Source organism: Carcharodon carcharias, chromosome 18 (genome assembly GCF_017639515.1).
Source record: "Carcharodon carcharias isolate sCarCar2 chromosome 18, sCarCar2.pri, whole genome shotgun sequence".
Classification (NCBI taxonomy): Eukaryota; Metazoa; Chordata; class Chondrichthyes; order Lamniformes; family Lamnidae; genus Carcharodon; species Carcharodon carcharias.
The window spans coordinates 19,581,003-19,603,921 of NC_054484.1; the positions used below are offsets into that span (position 1 = coordinate 19,581,003).

Sequence of the window (22,919 nt, forward strand, 5' to 3'; positions counted from 1 at the left end):
GTGAGGGATATGTGAGAGGTCAATCTGAAGCCAGCTGTTACATTGATCGTTTTTCAGTACAAACCAAGGAATGCAGTCAGTTGCCACATTGCCAGCTGATGTGGGATAAAGTTTAACATTACAGCTTGCCCTGTCACTTGTGAATATCCTGGACTATATTATACAAGTTACTTTGTGAGTTATTTTCCTATGACCTCAATGTAATTTCATCAAATTCCTGTGCTCGCCTATGCAACTAAGGAGTTAACAATTTAAGATAAGCATCCCTCTGGGTGGAGACAATGGCATAGTGGTAACACCAGTGGACTAATAATCCAGACGTCTGTACAAAGGCTCTGGGGGCTTGGGTTCAAATGGCAGCTGGTGGAATTTAATTTCAGTTAAATAAAAAATCTTGAATTGAAATTAGCCAGTGCTGACCATGAAAGTAAAAAACCTTCTGGTTCACTAATCCGCATTAGGGGAAGAAATCTGCTGTCCTTACCTTGTCTGGCTAACATGTCACTCCAGATCCACAGCAATGTGGCTGACTCTTAACTCCCCTTTGAAAGGGTCTAGCAGTCGACTCAGTTCAAGGACAATTAGGGATGGGCAACAAATGCTGGCTTTGAGAGTGACGCCTGCTTGCTATGAAAGGAACAAAAATGTTAATGCCTTTGCTAACAGACCCAGCCACAGGAATTCGATCTGAAAATGATAAAACCTCATTCGTAATTTCCAGACTTATGTTTACTGTCTTTTTTCTGAACTTTAAGTATCAGTCAAAAGTTTATCAGTCAAAGGGTAATGGAGTGTGAACTAAGTGTCCAGGAATAGGCATTGAAATGAGGAGTATAATTTTTTTCTATATTTTATTGTTTCTATGTTTGTGTATAAATAGATTCCAAAAATAGATTAGTATCTGGAGAGAGAATTCTAATGATGAAGTTGGTTCAAGAGATTGACCTATGCAGGAGGTCAGTCATCTCAGCTCCAGGACATCATTGCAGGAGTTCCTCAGGGTAGTGTCCTGGGCCCAACCATCTTCATCAATGACCTTCCTTCCATCATAAGGTCAGAAGTGAGGATGTTCGCTGATGATTGCACAATGTTCAGCACCATTCGCGATTCCTCAGTTACTGAAGCAGTCCATGTCCAAATGCAGCAAGACCTGGACAAGATCCAAGCTTGGGCTGACAAGTGGCAAGTAACATTTGCACCACACAAGTGTCAGGCAATGACCATCTCCAACAAGAGAGAATCTAACCATTGCCCTTTGATGTTCAATGGCATTACCATCACTGAATCCCCCACTATCAACATCCTGGTGGTTACCATTGACCAGAAACTGAACTGGACCAGGCATATAAATACTGTAGCTACAAGAGCAGGTCAGAGGTTAGGAATCCTGCGACAAGTAACTCACCTCCTGGCTCCCCAAAGCCTGTCGACCACTACCATCTAGAAGGGCAAGGGAAGTGGATAAATGGGAGCACCACCAGCTAGATGTTCCCCTTCAAGTCACTTACCATCCTGACTTGGAAATATATCACTGTTCCTTCATTGTCACTAGGTCAAAATCCTGGAATTCCCTTCCTAACAGCACTGTGGGTGCACCTACACCACATGGGCTGCAGCAGTTCAAGAATGAATCTCACCACCACCTTCTCAAGGGCAAGTAGGGATGGGCAATAAATGCTGGCCCAGCCAGTGAAGCCCACATCCCATGAATGGGAAAAAAAAGGGACCATGGGACAATAATTTGGTAATTCCACTGAGACAGTGTTTTACGAACATATTGGCCTTAAAATTGATACCAAAATAACAGTTTGTGTACGTAACAGGAGCTTCAGATGAGGGCAGATGTGTTATTTGATAAGAAATCAAATGATGCCTTTGGTGAAAGGCTGCTCCTCCACTTGCTTCACAAAAAATGGCTTCTCCTTGTCTATTCCCCATTTAAATCCCTTGAATTGTGTGAAATTCCTCTATATATATATTAGATATAAAGTTAAATTGCTACAGAAAGTTGTCATTTCTGTCAAAGTACCGCTTTAATGATTTGATAAGTTTATTACTGTCAGTATGGCATTGAAAATTAACCATTGTAAGTGTGGAGTCTCACTCCCTCAGATTTTAATTGTAAGAATTTTTTTTAAAGTTTCTGTTTTTCTTTCTGACACTTTTCTATTTTGTAATCTAATATTTATTTCCCTTAACTTTGCTATTTCTCTTTCTGAACCTGATTTGACATTGAATCTAATTTTTTAAATGATGCTCCCTTCTCAATCTTTACACTGTTTGGGCAGAATTTTACTTGTGGGTTTTCAGGCAGGAGGCCTGTAAAATTCTCCAGGTGGCCTTCCCATCACCTACCTGTTTTCCCTCGACCTGTCTGCAATTTTACGAGGACCATTGAGACCGAGGGTGGCCCACTCAGAGACCCCAACTGAGGGTGTATTGGCCACTTAAGGACGGCTTCCTGCCTTGAGGCTGGCTGGAGGAGGTGGGGGTGCCCATCAGGTAAGCCTGCTTGTTGCTTGGGTGGGAGTGGTGAGGGAACGTCTCCATCTCTGACCCACTTTCCAGATCAGATGCCATTCCCAGGGTCTGCCCCAACTTTGCATTGAACGATGAAGGAATGGGCTTAGCCAAGGCTCACCTGTGAACCAGGGCATTACCATCCCACCTCCAGGTTGCTCAACCAATCAGAGTGGGTGGACAGGATGGCAAGTCTATGCCATAAGTCTATGCTGTCAAAGAAAGGATTTCTAATTAAAGGGACCACAAAATGGGTATAATGGTTCACCAACATTTATATTATTAAGGCTGCAACAACCAAAGGAATATGGAGGACACCTGAGAAGGGTCCTGTCCAGGTCTAAACCAGATGTCCTACTGCAGGATCTGAGGCACTACATTGAGGTGAGACCTGCCAAAGATGGAAAGGAGGAGAACAGCCTTTCCAAGAGACAGGCACGGATGGAAGTGGCCAAGGAAGCGAGGCGTGTGGTTCCTCCAACATGGAGACAGATCACCAAGAGGATCCAGGACCTCAGTCGGTATTAGCAGATGAGTTGCCAAACACTGTCAGGAGCCAAGCCCCAGGCTCTGACTTTCCCAGCATTCTCCTATACAGCACACCTCTGGTCAACAGCCCTTGCAGTTCTATTCATTCTTCTCTCTGCAGGTAACTCCTCAAATCCCTGTCTAAACAGCCAACACTCAGACACATCCTCATCCTATTGCCCTCTCACACCCGTGCCTCACAATCACCCTCCACCAATGTTGTCCTTCCCTCCATACGAACCAATATGAACAGTTACACCTCTCTGTTTTCTCTCCACAACAGAGACACAGAGGAAAGGTGGGGGTGGGTCGTGTGGTGGGGGTGAGGGAACTGTATGATCCTCCAGTGACAGTCACCTTGACAGCCACTGGCAATGGTTACCCACCTGTTTCAATGGGAAGGAGCTCTTGGTCCAGGAGGCTGCAGATGTCAGTGACCTGCTGTGAGGGTCTGAGTCCCCTGAGGCACTGGTGCTGAGACATGTCAAGAAAGCTGATCCTCTGCCTGTAGACCCTGTGTTGGTTTCTCCTTTTTCTAGCTGGATCTCAGCGTCCATCCCCTCTATCCCAGCAGGGACATGTGGGTGACAGGAGGGCAGCTGGAGCTGCTGCTGTTGCTTCTGCTGTGGCTTCTCCTCTTTCCTCTCATCAAAGGTGCAAGGCGCAGTGGCATAAGCTGCCCCCACACTGTAGTGAAGGCTGGGGGCAGGGAAGTGCAGCTGAAGGTGAATGACGTCCTAGACAAAATGAAGCACCTTCCAAGAAGGTGGGAACCACCCAGCAAGTGCTGAAAGCACACCCTGAGAGAAGAAGTGCTTTGAACAGCAGCTTCTCGCCTGGCCATGCCTCGTTCACTGAGCAAAGCCTTCGCAGCCTGTCAGTTTTACTCTAAAAGCTCCTCCTGCTGTGTGCTTGTCTCAAGTTGCAGCCAGATCTTGAAATAGATGCAAGATCAGAACAGTTCTTAGCAGCTTTCTAAGTGCCTTAATTACTTCCTTAACAGATCAAATTTGCCCTCAATTCACCTCGATGTTGGGATCCTGACTGGCATCAACTTCAAATGATTTAACACCCTGCATGCAAACCTGCCTTTCCTTGCCCTGGAAAATTCCCCCCACTGTGTCCCGTGCTGGTCCTCTTACTCGTTAGGAAATATAGAGGGCGGAACTTTCCATAAGTGAAACTAAGTGGGGTGGCGGGCGGTTTTGGCAACGCCCACCCCGCCAACCGTAATGGCGGCTTGGAGCCTCATTAATTATGCAAAGGTGTGTATCACCTGGCGGGTTGGGAGTTGGTTCACGCGGCCGCCATCAGCTGGTGGGTTCGCAGGTCCAGGCGCCATTTTTAAAGGCCAGTCCGACAATAATCTCACTCTCTCCAGCCCACCAGAGATGTCTGGCAGCTGGAAGAGGAAGACTGAGAGGAAGAACTAGGCAGCACCCCACTTCACGCACCAGGCTCTTCGGGCCTTGATCAGAGGGCTGGAGGCACCCAGGCAAGTGCTCTATCCCAGGGTTGGCTGCAGGAATCGTAGCAGCCTCACGCCTCTGGCCTGGGAGACTGTAGCAGAGCAGGTCAGCATGGGTGGCACCCACGCCCAATGTGCCACCCAGTGAATCAAGAGAATGAAAGATCTCATCCACTCCACCATGGTAAGTCACCCTTCAACTCCCTCCAATATCAAACTCTCATCATGACATCATGCACTCAAATGGCTTACTCTCTTCAGTGATCCCACACAACCATTAGCAGGGGGCACATATCAACATCGTTCTCTCACTGAGACTTTCACATCACCACCATCCCATCTGCTGTGTTGCTCACACTCCATCCTCTGGCATTTCTGGGGAGGGCTCAGCACACACAGGGGACATGCATCTCACCCAACCTCTGCTCCATCCCTTCTCACACATGCCTTTCTTTCTTCTTCATAAAAGCCAACCTGGGGCACAACAGGCATGAGAGAGCGCAGACTGGGGGAGGAACATCCGACATCATTGCCCTCACTGAGTTTGAGGAGGCCGCAGCTGAGCTGGCTGGAGAGGACAGGGATCGCTCCTGTGGGGAATGGGGGATTGGCTTCTCCCACCCACTCAGTACGAATCACAGATCCATCACCTCATCAAATTCTGACAATCTCAGTGAGTCATATGCAGTCTTACCTAGCTCATGCTCATTAGCCGAAACTCTATTTCCCATTTTCTCTGCACCAGCAGATCGAGGACCCCAAGCCAGTCCAGCACCATCAGTGCAAGACCCCAGACTTCATCCGAGGAGGAAGCTGTGGAAGAACCGTTCACATACACCCCCACCGGCTCAGAGACACACAGGTCGATGAGGCACAGATGCAGATTAGACTCAGATTCACTTTCTGGGGAACACCTCACTGACACATCCCCACAGCCCTCAGAGGCAGGGACAGCCAAGGTCTCCAGCACTCGAAGGGCTGCTGGAGACCAGCCACCCGCTCAGTCTGAGTCAGATGATGAACCTGTCAGCAATTAACAGGCACGTCTCCCACATCTTCCTTCCTCCATGTGTAATCATGCTCATACTGACCCTCAGCAACCTCTTCAGATTCCTGGGCCTCTGGATCTTCATCCTCTGATGAGCTCTCACCCTCCTCCAGGTCATCCTCAGGCAGGGGCTCACCTCTTTGCATAGCCAGATTGTGAAGGGTGCAACACACTGCGATGATAACGGCAACCCTGTTGGGAGTATATTGGGGTGAGTTACCTGCATTGTCCAAGCATCTGAAACACATCTTCAGAAGCCTTATGGTCTGCTCTATAAGGGAGCTGTGGTAAAGTGGAGTGCTATGTACCTTTAAGAGAATGTAGTTAACTGACCATGTGACCGTATCGACCAATCGCTAAAAAGTATGGGCTACTTTGGTAATTGTAAATCTAGAGCTGGAGGTGATTGAAGAAGCACACATTGTGTTATTGCACTGTTCTTAGTTCCAACAAACTACCAGTGTTTGTTCAGTTAATCGGTCTCTCTGCCTATATTGTTTCAAGCACCAACTAATGTGGTAATATCAAGAGCGCAGCTAGCATTTGCCAGACAAAGCGAACTTGATAACCAAAAATTTAAAAGGAGCGTGTGGAGCATTGAGCAGCAATGTACCTCTCCTCAGAAAGACTCTCAGGGCGATGCACTGGTGTCATCAGTCAGCATTTCAGTGGGTTCCCCATATCCCCAAGCAGCCATCCCTGCAGCTGGAGTGGTCCCTCGAAAATCTCATGCACTTGGGGGTAACTGAGGATGTAGGAGCCATGGCAGCTCCCAGTTTACCATGAACAAACATGCAGCACGTGCTTCCGGTGATCACACACCAGTTGTACATTGATGGAACGATAGCCCTTGCGGTTTATAAATATTAGGGCCTGTTGCCATGGAACCCGTATAACCACATGGGTGCAGATTATTGCACTCTGGGCTCTTGGGAAGCCTGAGATGACGGCCAAGCCAGTGAATCTCACAGCCTGGCTACCTTCATCCAGAGCAAACCTGACATAATGATGGGCTTTCCTGTAAAGGGCATCTGTGACCTCCTTTATGCATCATTGTGTTGTGAACTGAGAGACAAAGCACAGGTCGCCTGCTCATCCTTGGAAAAAACCAGAGGCCAAGACATTGTGCGCTGCGGTCACCTTCAAAGCCACTGGCAGGCGATGGTCTCCAACTCCACATGGCATCAGGTCTTCAAGAAGAATGTGGCATATGTGATGTACCAGAGCTCAGGACAAGCACAGCTGTGCACGGCATTTCACTCATTTGTAAATAGGAGACCCTTAGACGATAAACCTTAGGTCTGGCTTGTCGTCCCCATTGTCTGGATCTCTCCCGATGAGCCTCCTGCTCTTGCTGTGGCTCCACTTGGCTATGTCCCTCCTTCTCCTCCACCATTGCATTAGGGCCCTGACAAAGGCAGCACTGAGCCCTGGGTCCAGATTGGCTTTTGCCTTCCTTCTGAAAGGAAGCATTGAAGACATTAATGATTCAAGGGCAAGAAAGCAAAACTCAGGATAATATGTTTGGAGATTGTAAGGGTCTGTACTTTTACCAGCCCTAATTGCTTGGTGGCTGATGCTGCCTTGTCTCTGAGACACGAGCACGCACATCAAGGTGACCAAGATGTTATCGCAGGTGTAACATCTTGAGCCCTGCGTGGGATGCTAAAGTTTCAGTGAGATGAACAACCCAACCTAGCTCTGTGCTTCATTCTGATGTGGCATATTAATGACCAATCAGTTGCTCATGGTCATTGAGTGGATGCCCTTTGGCCCATTAGGAGTGTGACATCTGGTGAACACGTGACAGGCCTCCATTGATGGAATGCCATATATGATACAGCTGTGCCTCCTTCACTGTTGCCTGCATTCCCAAATTCTACATCCCTGTGTGTTACTCCTGAGATGCAGTGACTGCGATGTGTAGCCGCTGAGCTCTGAGTAGCCCTTTAACAGGGTTAATGAAGCCATCGGCTTTAAGTGGCTTTCTTCGCATGGCCGGCAGCATGACAGAATCCATGAGGAAAGGCATCATCACCCTTATCTACAAGCACAAGGGGGAAAGGGAGGAAATTAGGAATTGGCAACCCATTTCACTGTTGAATGTGGACTATAAGATTCTGTCCAAAGTCATCACCAATAGGGTCAAGTCCACTCTGAAACTGGTGATCCATCCTGACCAGACCTGCGCTGTGCCGGGCAGAAAGATCTCTGACAGCCTTGCGCTACTCAGGGATACGATTGCCTATGTGCAGGACAGGGGTGTGGACACCTGCCTCAACAGCCTGGATCAGGAGAAGGCCTTTGACAGAATATCGCACACCTACATGGTGGATGTGCTCTCCAAAATGGGGTTTGGGAAGGGAATCTGCAACTGGATCCAAATGCTCTACACTAACATCAGTAGCACAGTCTCGATCAATGGGTTGGAATCAGATAGCTTTCCTATTAAATCTGGAGTCAGGCAGGGCTGCCCTCTCTCCCCTGTCCTGTTTGTGTGTTGCATAGAACCTTTTGCTGAGTTCATCAGGCAGGATCCAGGCATAAGAGGAGTGACGATCCCAGGCAGTGGAGGCACTCAGATCAAAGACTCCCTGTACATGGATGATGTCGCTGTCTTCTGCTCAGATCTGCTGTCGGTGCACAGACTGATCCCCATCTGTGACCAGTTCAGACTGACCTCGGGAGCCAAGGTAATTCATGGGAAGAGTGAGGCCATATTCTTTGGGAACTGGGCTGACCGCTGCTTTGTCCCCTTCACCGTCAGGGCTGACGGCCTGAAGGTGCTGGGGATATGGTTCAGAGGAACCGGGGCATGCGTTAGAAACTGGAAGGAGCGGGTGTCTATGATGCAAAGAAAATTGGGCATGTGGGAGCAATGCTCCCTCTCCATTGCAGGTAAGAACCTGGTCATCAGGTGTGAGGCACTCTTGCTGTTGCTGTACGTGGCGCAGGTCTGGCCCATTCCAGACTCCTGTGCGATGGCAATCACCCAAGCCATCTTTTGCTTTATCTGGAGGTCGAAAATGGATCGTGTCCACAGGGACGCGATGTACAAGCCTCTAGATAAGGGGGGGAAAAAGATGCCCAACATCGCCCTCATCCTGATGGCCATCTTTGTGTGTGGCTGCATCAAGCTGTGCGTAGACCCTCGGCACGCAAGCGGCAAGTATCACCACGTTCTGAGGTTCTACCTGTCTCCAGTGTTGCGAAGGATGGGTCTGGTCATGCTGCCGCAGAATGCTCCAAGTAGTTGGACAGTGCCATACCACCTATCCCTAATGGAAAAATTTATGCACAAATTGACCACAAGTCCATCAGGCAGTGGTCAGCATGTAACGTCTTGGAGGCCCTGTGGGAAAAGGAGATGGTGGATCCTGTCTGATGGTTCCCTGAGCAGACTGTCAAAGTCATGTGGCAAAATGCCTCATCACCAGAACTTTCCAACAAGCACCGAGATGTAGCTTGGCTGGTGGTGAGAAAGGCCCTCCCCATCAGATCCTTCCTACATGCCAGGAGTCTCACCCCCTCTGCATGTTGCCCTCGAGGTGGCTGTAGTGGGGATGAGACCATTTGTTTAACTCCTTGTGGAAGGTGCCTTTGCAAAGAAGGTCTGGAGAGGGATGCAGTGGTTTCTGTCGAGGTTCATCCCGAGCAGTTCTGTGACACAGGACTCTGTGCTCTACTGGCTGTTCCCAGGGACATACACTGAGACAAACATCAACTGCAGCAGGAGGATCATCAACTCAGTGAAATATGCTCTTTGGTCTGGCCAAAACTTGTTGGTCTTCCAGCACAAAGAGTTGTCCCCGACCAAGTGTTGCAGACTGGCACAGTCCACGGTCCAGGACTACGTGCTGAGGGACACACTAAAGTTTGGGGCAGCCGCCGCAAAGACACAATGGGGAATGGTAGCTGTCTAAGATCTTTCTGCCATAGGGCACCGAGGGGCTGGGAACTGTATAGAGCCCTTGGGCTGTACAGCTCACAATGAATGTATGCATTGAATACTAATTGTATTATAAATGTATTGAAGCACCTCAGAGTGCAGCATGATGTATGTTGATAACCCCAATACCATTGCACTGTCTGACTGACTGTAATGACCATATTGAAATGACTGTAATATTCATTGATTGTATTGACGCACCTCATGATCCATGTATAAAAGTTGAACCTGATTGCACTTTTTGTGATGGCGATTTAGAAATGTTTTGTTATGTCCTTCCAGATATTTTATGAATAAAGTATATTTTTCAACAAAAAAAAATTACTCCTTTCTTTCTAAGCAGACTCCTGTTCATTCCTGTGGCAACAAAAGGTTAGAGGGTGACCCCAGAAAGGCCCACCTCGTGTTTGCCCTTCCCTCTCACAGCCATTCCACTGCCTTCCCTCCCAGTTGCCCCCGTTGTGTTCGTCAACCTGACTCTCGCCTCACAGCCCACTCCTGGTTGAAGTGCTGGTCTCTGAAAGTGGATGAGTGCCACAGCACAGTGGTGTCCCCTGGGACAATGAAAGCAAAGAGAAGGAGCAGTTCAACCCTACAGTCCCAACAGAATGGCATTCGTTGTAACAATACCGGAGCAGCGCTATGGCAAGTATTTTCCACACATCTCAAACTTACAAGCGAACGGAGGTCCGACTTGCGCACACCATCTTTTCTCGAATGAGTTTCAGGCTGACGTAACTTCCCGCTGGTGTGACGGAAGATTGGAAGGCGTGGCAAGATTCTGGCAAGCAGCTGTTTCAATGAGCATCCATGACTTGCTAATGAATGCAAATGGCGATCGTGCCACTAGTCGGCAGGATAACCGATCCGTCAAGCCTGCCGCTGGATTCTTCTCTCCGGCCCACCACAAAACCTGTCATGGGCAGGATGAGAGAATTCCGGCCAGAGGATCTGAAAAAGGGTTCAGAAGAATGCCATTATATATTCACAGGCAATGAGCTACTTCTGAAGTGTGAAGTTAAAAATAGAAAATGTTAGAAAAACTCAGCAGGTCTGACAGCATCTGTGGAGAGAGAAACAGAGCTGACATTTCAAGCCCGTATGACTCTATTTCAGAGCTTCAGAGTTTCTCACTCCACAGATGCTGCCAGACCCGCTGAGCTTTTCCAGCTTTTTCTGATTTTAATTCAGATTTCCAGCATCCGCAGCAATTTGATTTTATCTTTTTACTTTTGAAGTGTAGTCACTGTTGCAATGCAGGAAAGACGGCAGCCAATTTACACACAGCAAGCTCCCACAAAACAGCAAAGCGATAACAAGCAGATAACCTGTTATTGCAATGTTGGTTGAAGGATAAATATTGGCCAGGACAGTATGGATAACTCCCCTGTTCTTCTTTGAAATAGTGTCATGGGATTGTTTACATCCCCCTGACAGAACAGTCAGGGCCTCAGTCTAATGTCCCATTTGAAAGGCATGACCTCTGACAGTGCAGCACTCCCTCAATGCTGCACTGCAGTTCAGCCTTGATTGTTGTGCTCAAGTTCTGGAGTTGGACTTGACCCCACTGAGAGGAACCCTCCTGACTTAGAAGTGAGTGCTACCAACTGAGTCATGGCTGACAAAGAGGAATTGAACCAATATCTGGAGGAAGCTGATATTGGGTGATGTTCCTCCTATTATCTCCTAGAACCTGTTTTTGAATGTTGGTGGAGTGTCAGAGAGGGATTTCCCCAGAGCTGTCTGCTCCCATGAATTGGTTAGCTTTTTAAAAACATTTGCATTTGTTTGCCTGTCCTGGGGAATGACTTGGTTCTTGTGGATGCTCAGCATGAAGGGCCATACTGCTTAACTGCAACTTGGCTGAATGGGACAAATTCCATGGGTAAGCGGGCCATGCTCTGTTCATCTGTTCATACGTTTGAACAATACAATTAAATATTAGAATGATGCATGCAGACTGAATTTCAAATGCAAACTCCATACAGTTTGATAAGCAAAATATTTTTATTTATAGAAGAGGATATTTTAATAATTACAAACATAAATGGAAAAACAATACATGTTTAGCATCTTTAAAATCTAAAAAAATAATGACAGTGCATAGACCATCAAAGCAGAGCATGACTTCACTCATCCTGTGTTATGGTCTACATGATGAACTTGTTAGTACCAATCAACATTGACAAAATCGTTCTCAAATCATGAATTCATCTCCTGTAATTTTATTAAAGCAGGAAGTTCATTGCACAATGTTTTCTTTAATAAGACAAACTGCATATTTAGCTCATTTCCCTGAGATAAGGGTCAATTTTCTGATGTGTGGGTAATCATAGGGATATCCTACATTCACTATTTTCAGCAAATGCTAAAAGCTTCTAAAAGGTGTAGAATAGGATATTGCTAGAAACTGTGATCAGATGTAACATTACTTTGAGGTTCACATTGTTGCTGACACCCTGGTTTTTAACTAACAGTGGGGGTAGCTGGTAGTGAGTCAGGGCGCTCACATGCTGCTGTGAAGACTGAGAACAATGAAGTGCAGATCAAGATAAGTAAGGTCCAAGGAAAGTGAAATGACTCCCAAAGAGCTGGAAATCACGTGTAAATCAGTGAAGGTGGACTCTCAGAAGAAGCCCTCAGAACACAAGCCTTTCACATAGACAGGCAAGCAGTTGTGCAGCTTCACTCTTCAAAGACTTTCCAACCTGTCAATTTCACCCACTAAGTTCCCATTGGGCCCTGGGCTTGTTGAACCTGGCGAGTTTCAGACAGGTTGGGAAACAGTTTTCCCAACTGGAATTTTCAGCAAAGTCTGAATTCATTCTACATTAGCATATTCAAGTTAGAGACTCAACATTTCCACGGGATTTTCTGCATGCCTCTGAACACACCCCGGTAAAAGCCAGAAACAAATGGGATAATGTCAGGTTTCCAACATGTCAGCATTTTTGGGAGAACCCTCTGCCCACATCCAAACCTGCCTCCCCTTTCCAGGTAAAATTCTGCCCATAGTGACCTGAGGGAACTTCCCAATCACTATTTTTTAAAGTGCAATGTGTTTTCACGATAGTCTTTTTCCAATTACAGTGGATATTTTTCCAGAATCAGTGCAAGAAATGCAGATCAAAACCATCCAAAGTGACATTTACATTCAATGGATACTCAAAAAACTGGACAGATACAAAATTAAACAAAACTCTAGACATGCTCCTCATTTGCAAAAATTCCTTCTGGTACAAACATCAAAAACATATAAATAATAAAACACTTGGCAAATGTTGACCAGTCCTCCAGAAGGACGTGAGACACCTGAGAATTTAAGCATTTTGCAGACTCAAGGCCCTAAAGCTTATTTTGTGCTTTAGCCCCATCTATTCCAGGAATCGTGGTATAATGCTATCTGTGAGCAGTGTATGAGGTATGATGGCATATTCAGGTGTGTAAATGTGGTATACCTGCTGGAATTAGCACAGTTCATAACCCATTTCCATCTTCTACACCACATAGTCTCTCAGAGTAACAAAATTCTTTAAGGTGATCAGTGCTCCAAAAGTAACAGAATTACATATGATAAATGACAAATGGTAAGAGAATGTCTCCAAGTACAATTTCCATAAACTGTTCCTTCACTAACATTAGGTTTGAAATCTTCCTTCAAATGTTTCAGGGCAGTAGGAAATGTAACACAAGGACAAGGCATTGGCCCATGCTAAAACCTATTTAAACTCCTTACATTGGGCTATCTGCAGATATCTTCAGTTAACATTCAGCATTGTAGTTGTTAAGATTTCTTCATTGTTGCTGAATGTTTGAATGCACAAAAGGGATAAACAAGAAGGTATGATTCTTGCAAGGATTGCACAGAACTACTGGATATTCATATCAATTGTGAAATTGTCCCCATTTTCATTATTGATACCATGAATAAAATCTGACATAGTATCCTATTCACAGATCAATCTGTTTAGAAACAAATATATGAAACTGAATGAGACCAGAAATCTATCATTTTTCTCCTTTAGTACATGTATTATATATATTAGATTTCTTTCCAGTATTATATCTCTTCTCTGAGCTTTTGATATTGCTAAAGTTTTCTTTCAAAAGCTGCATAACCCCTGAGGGAATGATTTGTCCATGGGGAAGGTTTTATGCAACGCACTATATGTTTTTATAGTTGAACTTCTGGCGCAAGTTCGAACCATCCATGAAATACTGCCCAGAATGTCTCTTCGTACAAAACATCGCCAGTCCTATTGCCAGGATTAAGAGCAGTCCCCCACCTAGTAAACATCCCAACACTATCACAGCAACTTTGAATCCAGAATTATCTGATGGAGTCTGCACCGTGGGAACAGTCTGAGACGTGCTTGGAGCCAGAGTCGTTACTTGTGCTGCACCTGAAACAGGATAAGGTGGGACGTGAAAAAAATACTGTAGTAATTCAGCTGAGCTGTCAATGTTATAAATACAAAATAAAAACTACAAGATGCAGTGACCATACGAGACCACAGTGTGTTAGAGACAAGTTAACATAGATGAGTACTATGTACTCTACAGGGTAACACATGCAATATCACATATGGATTAATTGTTCTGTAAAAAAAATGAATAGAGCGGAGATTGCTTTTACACATAAGATGACACAAAGATAAAAGAATGTTGCAGAGAGGGCAGAGAATGAGACTGTGCTACTGGAGAGAACACATTTTACACATAGATTTGCCAGGAGGTGAAATAACACTAACACTGATGCTAGGAGGGCCAATTTGCACCATATTTGAAATGAGAGGTTTCATATGATGCTGTGGTTCCCAAGTCCCATTTCTGTCCTGCTTGCTGGGCCCAAAAGAAATGTGCGGGAAAATAAAGAGCACAGTCATTTTCACCTTGTTCCTTGGTAAGTGCACATTTCTTCCTAAATGTCATAAAGCATTTATATGACATCTCTCCAAGACTCTGGGTAGAATTTAATGAGCGGGCCAATGGGGCAGGGAGCAGCTGATCCCAGGACTGGTGAGAACAGTGCAATTTATGTTTTGTGGGCATAAAGGCTCCTCCTGATCACACAAAAATCCTCACAAGGACACCAAAGTTTATGGCCAGAATATTGTGTTGGGCGTGCGGGCACACACCCGACACACCCAAGTGTGAAATGACGTGAAATGACGTAGGGCGTGCACCCCGATGTCATTGCGCACTCGCACGATATTTCATTCGCCAGAGTCAGCTGCGTGCCCGCCAATAATTCCAAGGCCATTAACAAGCTAATTAAAATCGGATTTACGTTGCCCGTCCAACCTAATGCTCCGTGCCTGAGGGAAATTGAAGGGCGCTTTCACACGCATGCGCGGACTGCGCCCTGGGCCCGCTCTCCCTCCTCCCCCAACGCCGCCCCCCCCGCCCCCCCACCACTCCCCACCCTCACAGGTAGCGCTGAGCGCTGCTGCTCGCGATCCATGCAGGGCGGGCCTTAATTGGCGTGAAATTGCGGCACAGAGCCGAGTGCGGGCAGCGGGCGGCTTCCCGACCACCCCCTCCCACTCCAACCGAGCCCGCCCGACAAGGGGAAAATTCTGGCCTATGTTTTCTGGTTGAGCAGCCACTCTTCAAGGCATGCTGGTACAGCTCAGTCTACTGTGCAAGGTGTCTGCTCTGCCCATACAAAAGTTAAAAATGGGCTCGGACCACCAGGTTAAGTTTAAATAGTCGGCTTGATTTAATGTTGGTGATGGGTCCTTCATGGGCCAATCACTTGGAGATCCGGGTTGTATATGTGGGAGAAGCCCAATCAAATTAGGCGCCTCTTAGGCACTTACCCAGAGTGAAGAACTGTAAAAGCTGGGAAATAAGAATACCGGTGCAAACTGGTCTTGTATACTTTAAGATGGAACACCAGCAAAAACTGGGAAATAACAGTACTGGTCTGAACTGTTTTTTTACTATTGGGTAACTGGCAAGCGCTGGGCCTCCCCTAAGATTTAGGACCCCAGTGGCAGAAATCCCTTTCCCTGAAACCTGCCAGCCAATCAGAGGCCAGCAGCTTTCCATTGCTGGCAGCGCCACTGGGAATTCTGGCTGATGCCAACAAAGCTCCAGTGAATTCACCAGGGATCGCCAGCGGATGCCTGGAAACAGGTGAGTGATGGTGGGTTGGGGGGTTGTGGGAGTGGGTTTGTGGGGCAGAGCTGGGAGCAAGGTGAAGGGGTGGGGGGTGGTATATTGTTCGCCTTGCCGTAAGAAAAGTTGGTCAGGAATCAACCAAATTTAAATTAGGCTGCTCAACCAAGATAGCATGCTGCGGGTGGTCTTATCTACCTGAAAGTGGAACTTCTGCCCCTCAGTGAAGGAAGCCCTTCCCTCGAGAGCTACCAGCCAATCTGTCGGGCCGGCAGCCTTTGCAGTCCCAGCAGGACCAGAGCACAATAATGAGCACTGCTGGGACTGTAAGGGGGCCGATGAAGAAGTGTCATGGACGCCAGGCAAGGTGAGACCGGGGTTTCTTGGGAGTGGGGGGGTTCAGTCATCATAGGGAGGGGAGATGAGGGGAGTGGCGTTGGGTTTTGGAGATCAGGCAGAGAGGCACAAAGTGGGGTATGATCGTAGGGATGAGCTGTCCACAATGCAACAGGGCACCACTGCCACCCCCAACACCCCAAATGAGGCACCTTCCCTTCCTTCCCACCCTTTCACCAACTTTGGTGAAAAGTCTGTCCACCCACTCTTGCCCACCTTCCACTGTCCAGCATATTATGGCATGGAGGTGGATTGAGGCCCATAATTACCACTTAAAGGCAGTTAAGGGCCTCAATAGGCTGAAGAGTGGACAGCCCTATGGGGGCTGGGTTGGGTTGGGTGGGAAGGCAGTGGGCTACACACCCGACTTATTTTATGTGCCCCCATTCCAAAAACATGCCCCCGGAGGGGACTGTAAAATTCCCCACCAGAATTTGCATGACACCAGGGAAAATTTAGTAAGCGCAAGAGTTGTTGAGTGGGATGGAGGTGGAGTGGAAGAGGGGGTTGGTTTCAGCTGCTGAGTTGGGGTGGGAGTGTGGGGTTGGATGTTAGCCTTTAGCTGTTGTGGTGCGGGCAGTGAGGTTGAGTGTGGCGGGAAGTGTTTCAACTCCAAGATTTTGTTTTTAACAATGTTTTTAGCACAGGAACCAAGCCTCAAAGATCTGTCTGATAGGCCACATCCACCATGAGAAAAAAAAACAAGGGGCAGAATTTTCTGCCTGTCGGGCGGGCGAGCTTGACCCAATCACCGGCAGGCGAGGAGACGATCCCAGCCATTGAAGCGGGACCCGTCGCCATTTTACATGGGCGGGCCAATTAAGGCCCACCCAGCGTGATGTCTGTTGGGAAGCCCTTTACGGGGGGGGGGGGGCGGGGGGGGGGTGGGTGGGGGCGGGGTGATTCCCCAAAAGAGAGAGTGCGCTCTTTTGCACATGCACACTAAAGAGCGCACATCTTCCTGAGGCTAAGTGCTGCCTCAGGGAGATCGCTGAAACTTTTGAAAACATTAAAAATAGAAGAAAAAATAAACCCTTAACATGTCCCCTCATGTGACAATGTCACATGAGATGGGACACATTCATTAATTACACTGAAACTTTATTAAACTTTATATCCCTACATGAAACCTCATCCCGCCCGTGGATGAGGTTTCATGCCTTTTCTAATGCCCGCCAGGGCTCCTGGCTGACCTGCCAACGTTAAGGTTGGACGGGCAGGTCCTTTAATTGTTTTAATGACCCTATCAATGGCCTCAATTGGCAGGTTGGTGGGTGCACAGTTGATTTTGCTTAGCCCCCGCCTTCATGAAAATTTAAATGGGGCGGGATGACATTGGAGGTTCCCCCTGACATTATCCCGCGTCATTTTAGGCGTCAACGAAGGAGCCCCGCCCCCCACTCACTGATGGCAAAATTCAGCCCAAGGATTTATGGGGGCTTCACAACTGTTAGCATTCAATCCGAGCTCAACAGCAGCAATTGTTGCCTCAGTGTGCGCAAGCCCAAACTCTCATCTTGTGACCCCACCAAGGGTCGTGTCCCACAGTTTAGTAAGCCCTGAACTATTGTCTACGATTCTGGTCCCCATAATATGAAAAATGTATCCAGGCATTACGATGGGTGCAGTGAAGGATAACTAAACTCTCAGCTGGACTTTGGGTGCATTATGGAAAGAGGCTGCAGAAACTATAATATTTATGTTGGAGAAGAGAAGGCTCAGAGATTAATCAGAAAAAAAGTGTTCAAATATTTAAAAGGCTGAGGTAAGGAAAATATTAATATGTTTAATATAATCAGTTTGTGCAATGGCATGCACGTCCTTAAATTTTGAAGAGGGAGAGTGAAAGGGCAGTTAACAATCAGTTATTACTTCATAACAGAATATAGTGAATGGTCTGCCATATGAGATAGTGAGGGATGACTCTATCAGTATGATCAAGAGTTGAATTAGTACCAAGAAGAAAAAGTGGCAAAGGGATATGACAAGTATTATGGAATTTCCTGAACACAAGCACCAGCCAAGTTGATTACAATGGTTCTTTCCTGCCCTATAGCACTACACTGTGGCACCAACGACATCACATAGATTCACAAGGATGATTCCAGGGTGAAGAACTGTAGCGATGAGGATAGATTGGAGAGGTTGGAGCTGTTTTCCTTGGGGTAAAGAAGGCTGAGAGGAGACTTGATAGAGGTACTCAAAATCCTGAGGGGGATGGACAGGGTAAAGAGTGAGAAGCTGTTCCCACTCAACGGAGCATCAAGAACAAGAGGGCACAGATTCAAAATAATTGATGTGAGGAAAATTTTTTTCACCCAGAGGGTGGTTGGAATCTGAGGCGAACTTGCTGAGAGGATGGTGGATCGAGGTGTTCAAAAGGGAATTGGATTGCTATCTGACAAGAAAGAATATGCAAAGTTACAGGGATAGGGCAGGGGAGTAAGACTAGGTTGAATGTTGTTTCAGAGAACCAGTGCAGACTTGATGGGCCAAATGGCCTCCTTCTGCACTATAGGGGAGAATTTTCAGGTCGGAATGTGTGGGCGGGCCCTGCACGCCGATGTGTAAAATGACACATGGTGACATTGGGCGTGCACCCTGACATCACCGTGCGTCATTCAGAAAAAACAATGGATGGAAATAAATTTTAAAATAATAATAGAAATAGGTGGGAAAAGAAAAATATATTAATATATTTTTAACATATATTAATTGTTTTTGCTCCACCTTTTAGCCTATTTCAATCCCTTCCCCCTACCCCACCCCCACTAGGGCCATTTGTCACTTGCTCATCCTGCTTTCTACCCTTAATGTCACCATTAGCACATTCTTTAGCTAATATCACCACCTTCAGCACCCCTTTGTCCTTTTGTCTATGACATCTTTGGCAATCTTTCCTTTGCCTTCACCTATCACTGGCCCTCTATTCAGCTCCACCTGTCCCACCCCGCTAAAACAGTTTATATTTCACCTCATTTTGATTTCTCTTCAGTTCTGATGAAGAGTCATATGGACTCGAAACACTAACTCTGTCTTCCTCTCCACAGATGCTGTCAGACCTGCTGAGTTTTTCCAGCTATTTTTGTTTTAGTTTCAGATTTCCAGCATCCGCAGTATTTTGCTTTTATATTATTATGGTTATAATTAGTTTTGGGTGACAGCAAGTCAATGCTAAAGAAAATCAAATGGAGTCAAGACAGGGAAGAATAGCCAAAGGGGATAAGAGAATTTCATTTATGCAGTGAGTGGTTATTATCTAGATAGCAGTACCTAAATGAGAGGAGGGAAGCACATCCAATAGTAACTTGCAAAAAGGATTTGGACATGTACTTGAATAGAAAACAAAATTCAGGGCAATGCAGAAAGAACAGGGCAGTGAGACCTTTTTTTATTCATTTATGGCATGTGGCGGCACTGGCTAGGCCAGCGTTTATTGCCCGTCCCCAATTGCCCTTGAGACGGTGGAGGTAATTGAAAAACTCTTTCAAACAGCCAGCACAAATGATGGGCCAAATGGACTCACTCCGTGCTCTATCATTCTATCATTCACTATCGCTTGTTTTGTTCTGATGCCTAAGACAAATCTTTATCCCAGGATCCCTGTTTGCAATAGTTGTTCAAATAAAATTAGCAATACAACCACTCGCTTTAATTTACCGCTGTTCATGTTAAAAGGGGGTCATCAGTACTTTTGGGATAGAAAGGACCCTGGAGTATTCTGTTCCTCAGGGCGATGCGCCCCTCAGGGTCTCAACGATATTCCAGGATGTAACAATGGGAGTTATATGAATGAATTTAGTTGATATTCATATCAGCAAAATTGCTCTCCTGACAATGTTTTAACGATAAAGGCATCCCACAATGTCTAAGTTGGTTACAAATAAAAACTCTGCCAGTGTGACACTCTGTGGTATTTGTTATCTACTGTCTTGTGCTTGAGAGCAAAATTAACAATTTGTGAGGGGTTATCTCACATTAGAACCATTTTGGCATCGTTAATAACCAATCAAATTATAATTCTTCACATGAACATAGAGAAAGGAATGTCAAGCAAACATTTAAAACATTTACACTTTACTTTCACCAAGAGTTATTTTGAGCCTGTGCTCTTTTAATATTCCATACTGTCTCATCATTCTTGGTTTAAACAGCTCAGGTTTTTACCTTTGCACTGTGTTCCCGGGTTTGCCGGATTAATATCTTCAGTTCCTTGGAAACAGCTACAAGAGAAATTTCCTGGCGTGTTTGTGCAGTTAGCTAAATCAGAGCATGTGTTGTTCCCAGTCTGACACTCGTCGATGTCTAAAACAAGAATTAGATCAAACCAATCAATAGGAATAAAAGTTAAGTTAACCCAATGATTTCAAGTCATGTTAAGCCCAGGCAATATCCTACCTTCACATATCCTTCCAGGTACATTAGGGCTGTTATCTCTGAACCCAGCATTACACTGACAGGTGTAAGTTGCATTTTGTCTTATACAAGTTCCATTACCTGAACAGTCATTCAGCCCAGGCTGGCAGCTGTTTCTGTCTGTAACGAGACATACACAAGAAAAATGATTGAAATATCGTTAAGTGCTGAATTGTCAAACCATTATCTCATCATTTTCAGCCTCCCTTTTTCATCCAGTTTTTAAGTTTTCCCTGCACTCTCTTGAGGTTACAAAATCCACATGAAAATGAGTCTGGGTAGTTAGAAAGCAGTTTGCAGTAGATCCAAGCCCAGATTGAAAAATCTCCCTACAGGAGACTGTCATTAAATTGGACATTTCCTTCAGAGAGTCAACAACTTACATTTACATCGTGTCTTTGGTGTAATAAGACATCCCTAGGTACTTTACAGGAGCATTATCAAACACAATTTGGTACTGAGCCACATTTTTAAAATTTTGTAGCAGGAGACCAAATGCTTGGTCCAAAGGTAGGTTATAAGCAGCATCTTAAAGAAGGAGATAGAGGTAGAGAGACAAAAAGGTCCAAGAGGGATTCCAGAGGTTAAGACCTAGGCAGCTAAAGGCATGGCTGCCATTAGGTACACAACTAAAATTGGAAATGTGCAAGCCTCCATGATGGGAGGAGCACTGAGACCTCAAAGGGTTGTAACCCTGGAGGAGGTTATAGAGCCACAAAGGGTCTGAAATAAGAAATGTTTCCCATATCTCAGTTTTGATGATGATAAAACTCTGCAAAGATTTGGGCGTCCAAAATGCGAGCTGGCAACTGCAACTGCAGCAGACTTCGAACAGCTAGGAAGTGAAAACCTTTGGAAGAAGTCTGGAATTTAAAAAAAAACACCCAAAGCAGTGTCCAGAAACTGGAATCACTGGCGGAAAGGGAGCCTTCAGTGGGAATGCAGTCTGTGCTAAATAAGAAATTAAGTCATAATTATGACTTTTTGCTCTGTGCTGGAGGCCTTATAAACCTGGCAAGTATATCTTCACTGCTTTTTATTTCCAACAGGACCATGAGTGTGTTAGGATGGTTTGGCCAATGCATTTCAGAAAGCAAGCAGAGTTTATGGCCTTCAGCCATTTTATATCAACATTAATGCTGTAATACATAAAAACAGAGCCAGTTTTCAAATCTGATCTCATCAACCATGGATCATGTGTGTTTTCCTTACATCCTTTGTAATTCATGGCATGGGGATTTACTTCATTGAGAAATAATTCTTTCAGGGTCTTTCACTGAAGTGGGCACATATTGGCAATAAACATTATTATTTTTTGAACAGCGTTCTAGATCTCCTCGCAAAAATTTACATTCAACATTTTTAAAACATATTTCTAACTGCATTTCTGACCCTTGTTTTCCATTGACCATCCATTCTAGCCAAAAGCAAGCCTTGGAGTTGGTCAGTGTGATACCGCTGAATTGTGATGGCTTTAATCAAAGATTTTCACTTTACAGAATCAGATTTCTTTCAATTAAACTATATCAAATTTGGCCACAAAAACTAAACGTCTATCAGGCCCTACGCATTTTCTCCTCCAAGCTGCAAACTCATTGTGTTGGCTCAAGCCTCGATGGATTATTTCTTGCTTGAGTTCATTCTTTGTCAAAGCTTCAGGCTTCATTCAGTTCCTCACAAGAAGTTTAGGTTCTTAAAACCCAAGCTTAGGGTCAGTTAACCAGGACTGAACCTTACATCTTTTTACTCCTTTTTAAGGCTGGACAAAAGGTGCATCCTTTCACTTAGCTTTTACTATCTAAAAAATACATTATTCACGATATTTATAAAGGCTGCGAAACCCATGGATGAAATGCCTATGTTAGAATTCCTTACCTACGATGCTTGTGTTTTGAAGATCTGCAACGAATTGTTTACTGTTGTTTAAAGACTCAGTGAGCGCTACTTCCACACTGCCTGTAGTGATAGTCACATTTGTTGACACTGCAACCGTAAAATCCACGAGCACACTCCCTTCTCGAATGGATGAAATAACAATTGTAACTTTTCTGTTTTTGTATAATTCCTGCAAATCTTCGCTGAATCCACTCACAAGCTGAAAGAGAAAACAGATATCCATTCCTTGTGAGACTTTGGAATTCTCTTCCTCAAAAGGTATTTGAGGCAAAGTCCTTGAATACCTTTAAAGCAGAGGTAGATAGATTCTTGATAAGCAAGGGGTAAAAGGTTATCAGGGGTAGGCAGGAATATGAGGTTAAAATCAGATCAGCCATGATCTTATTGAATGGCTTGGGCCGAGTGGCCTAGTCCTGCTCCTAATTCACAATGTTTGTACTTCCAACATCTGTCTCTTTCACCAGAGAACATGAGGAATGCTAAAAGCTTCTTAACAGTTGAAGTTTCATAAAGTCAAGACTCTCCACCGTCAGCCTGTATTTTAATACCCACAATTGGTGGGGATCCCAGCTTTG

The 22,919-nt window shown here is 45.5% G+C and overlaps 1 protein-coding gene across 1 annotated transcript in view; it reads right to left on the reverse strand.

The window, feature by feature from the left end:
* Positions 1 to 11,539: 11,539 nt before the first annotated feature.
* The window catches only part of LOC121290607 (transmembrane cell adhesion receptor mua-3-like), a 32,922-nt gene continuing 21,542 nt past the window's right edge, over positions 11,540 to 22,919 (reverse strand). Inside the window, exons 5-8 of the mRNA XM_041211271.1 lie at positions 22,324 to 22,543; positions 20,431 to 20,568; positions 20,200 to 20,337; positions 11,540 to 13,916 (exon numbers count right to left, since the gene is read on the reverse strand). Of these exons, the coding sequence (XP_041067205.1) occupies positions 13,678 to 13,916; positions 20,200 to 20,337; positions 20,431 to 20,568; positions 22,324 to 22,543 (735 nt within the window). The 3' untranslated portion in view covers positions 11,540 to 13,677. The remainder of the gene's footprint in view (positions 13,917 to 20,199; positions 20,338 to 20,430; positions 20,569 to 22,323; positions 22,544 to 22,919) is intronic.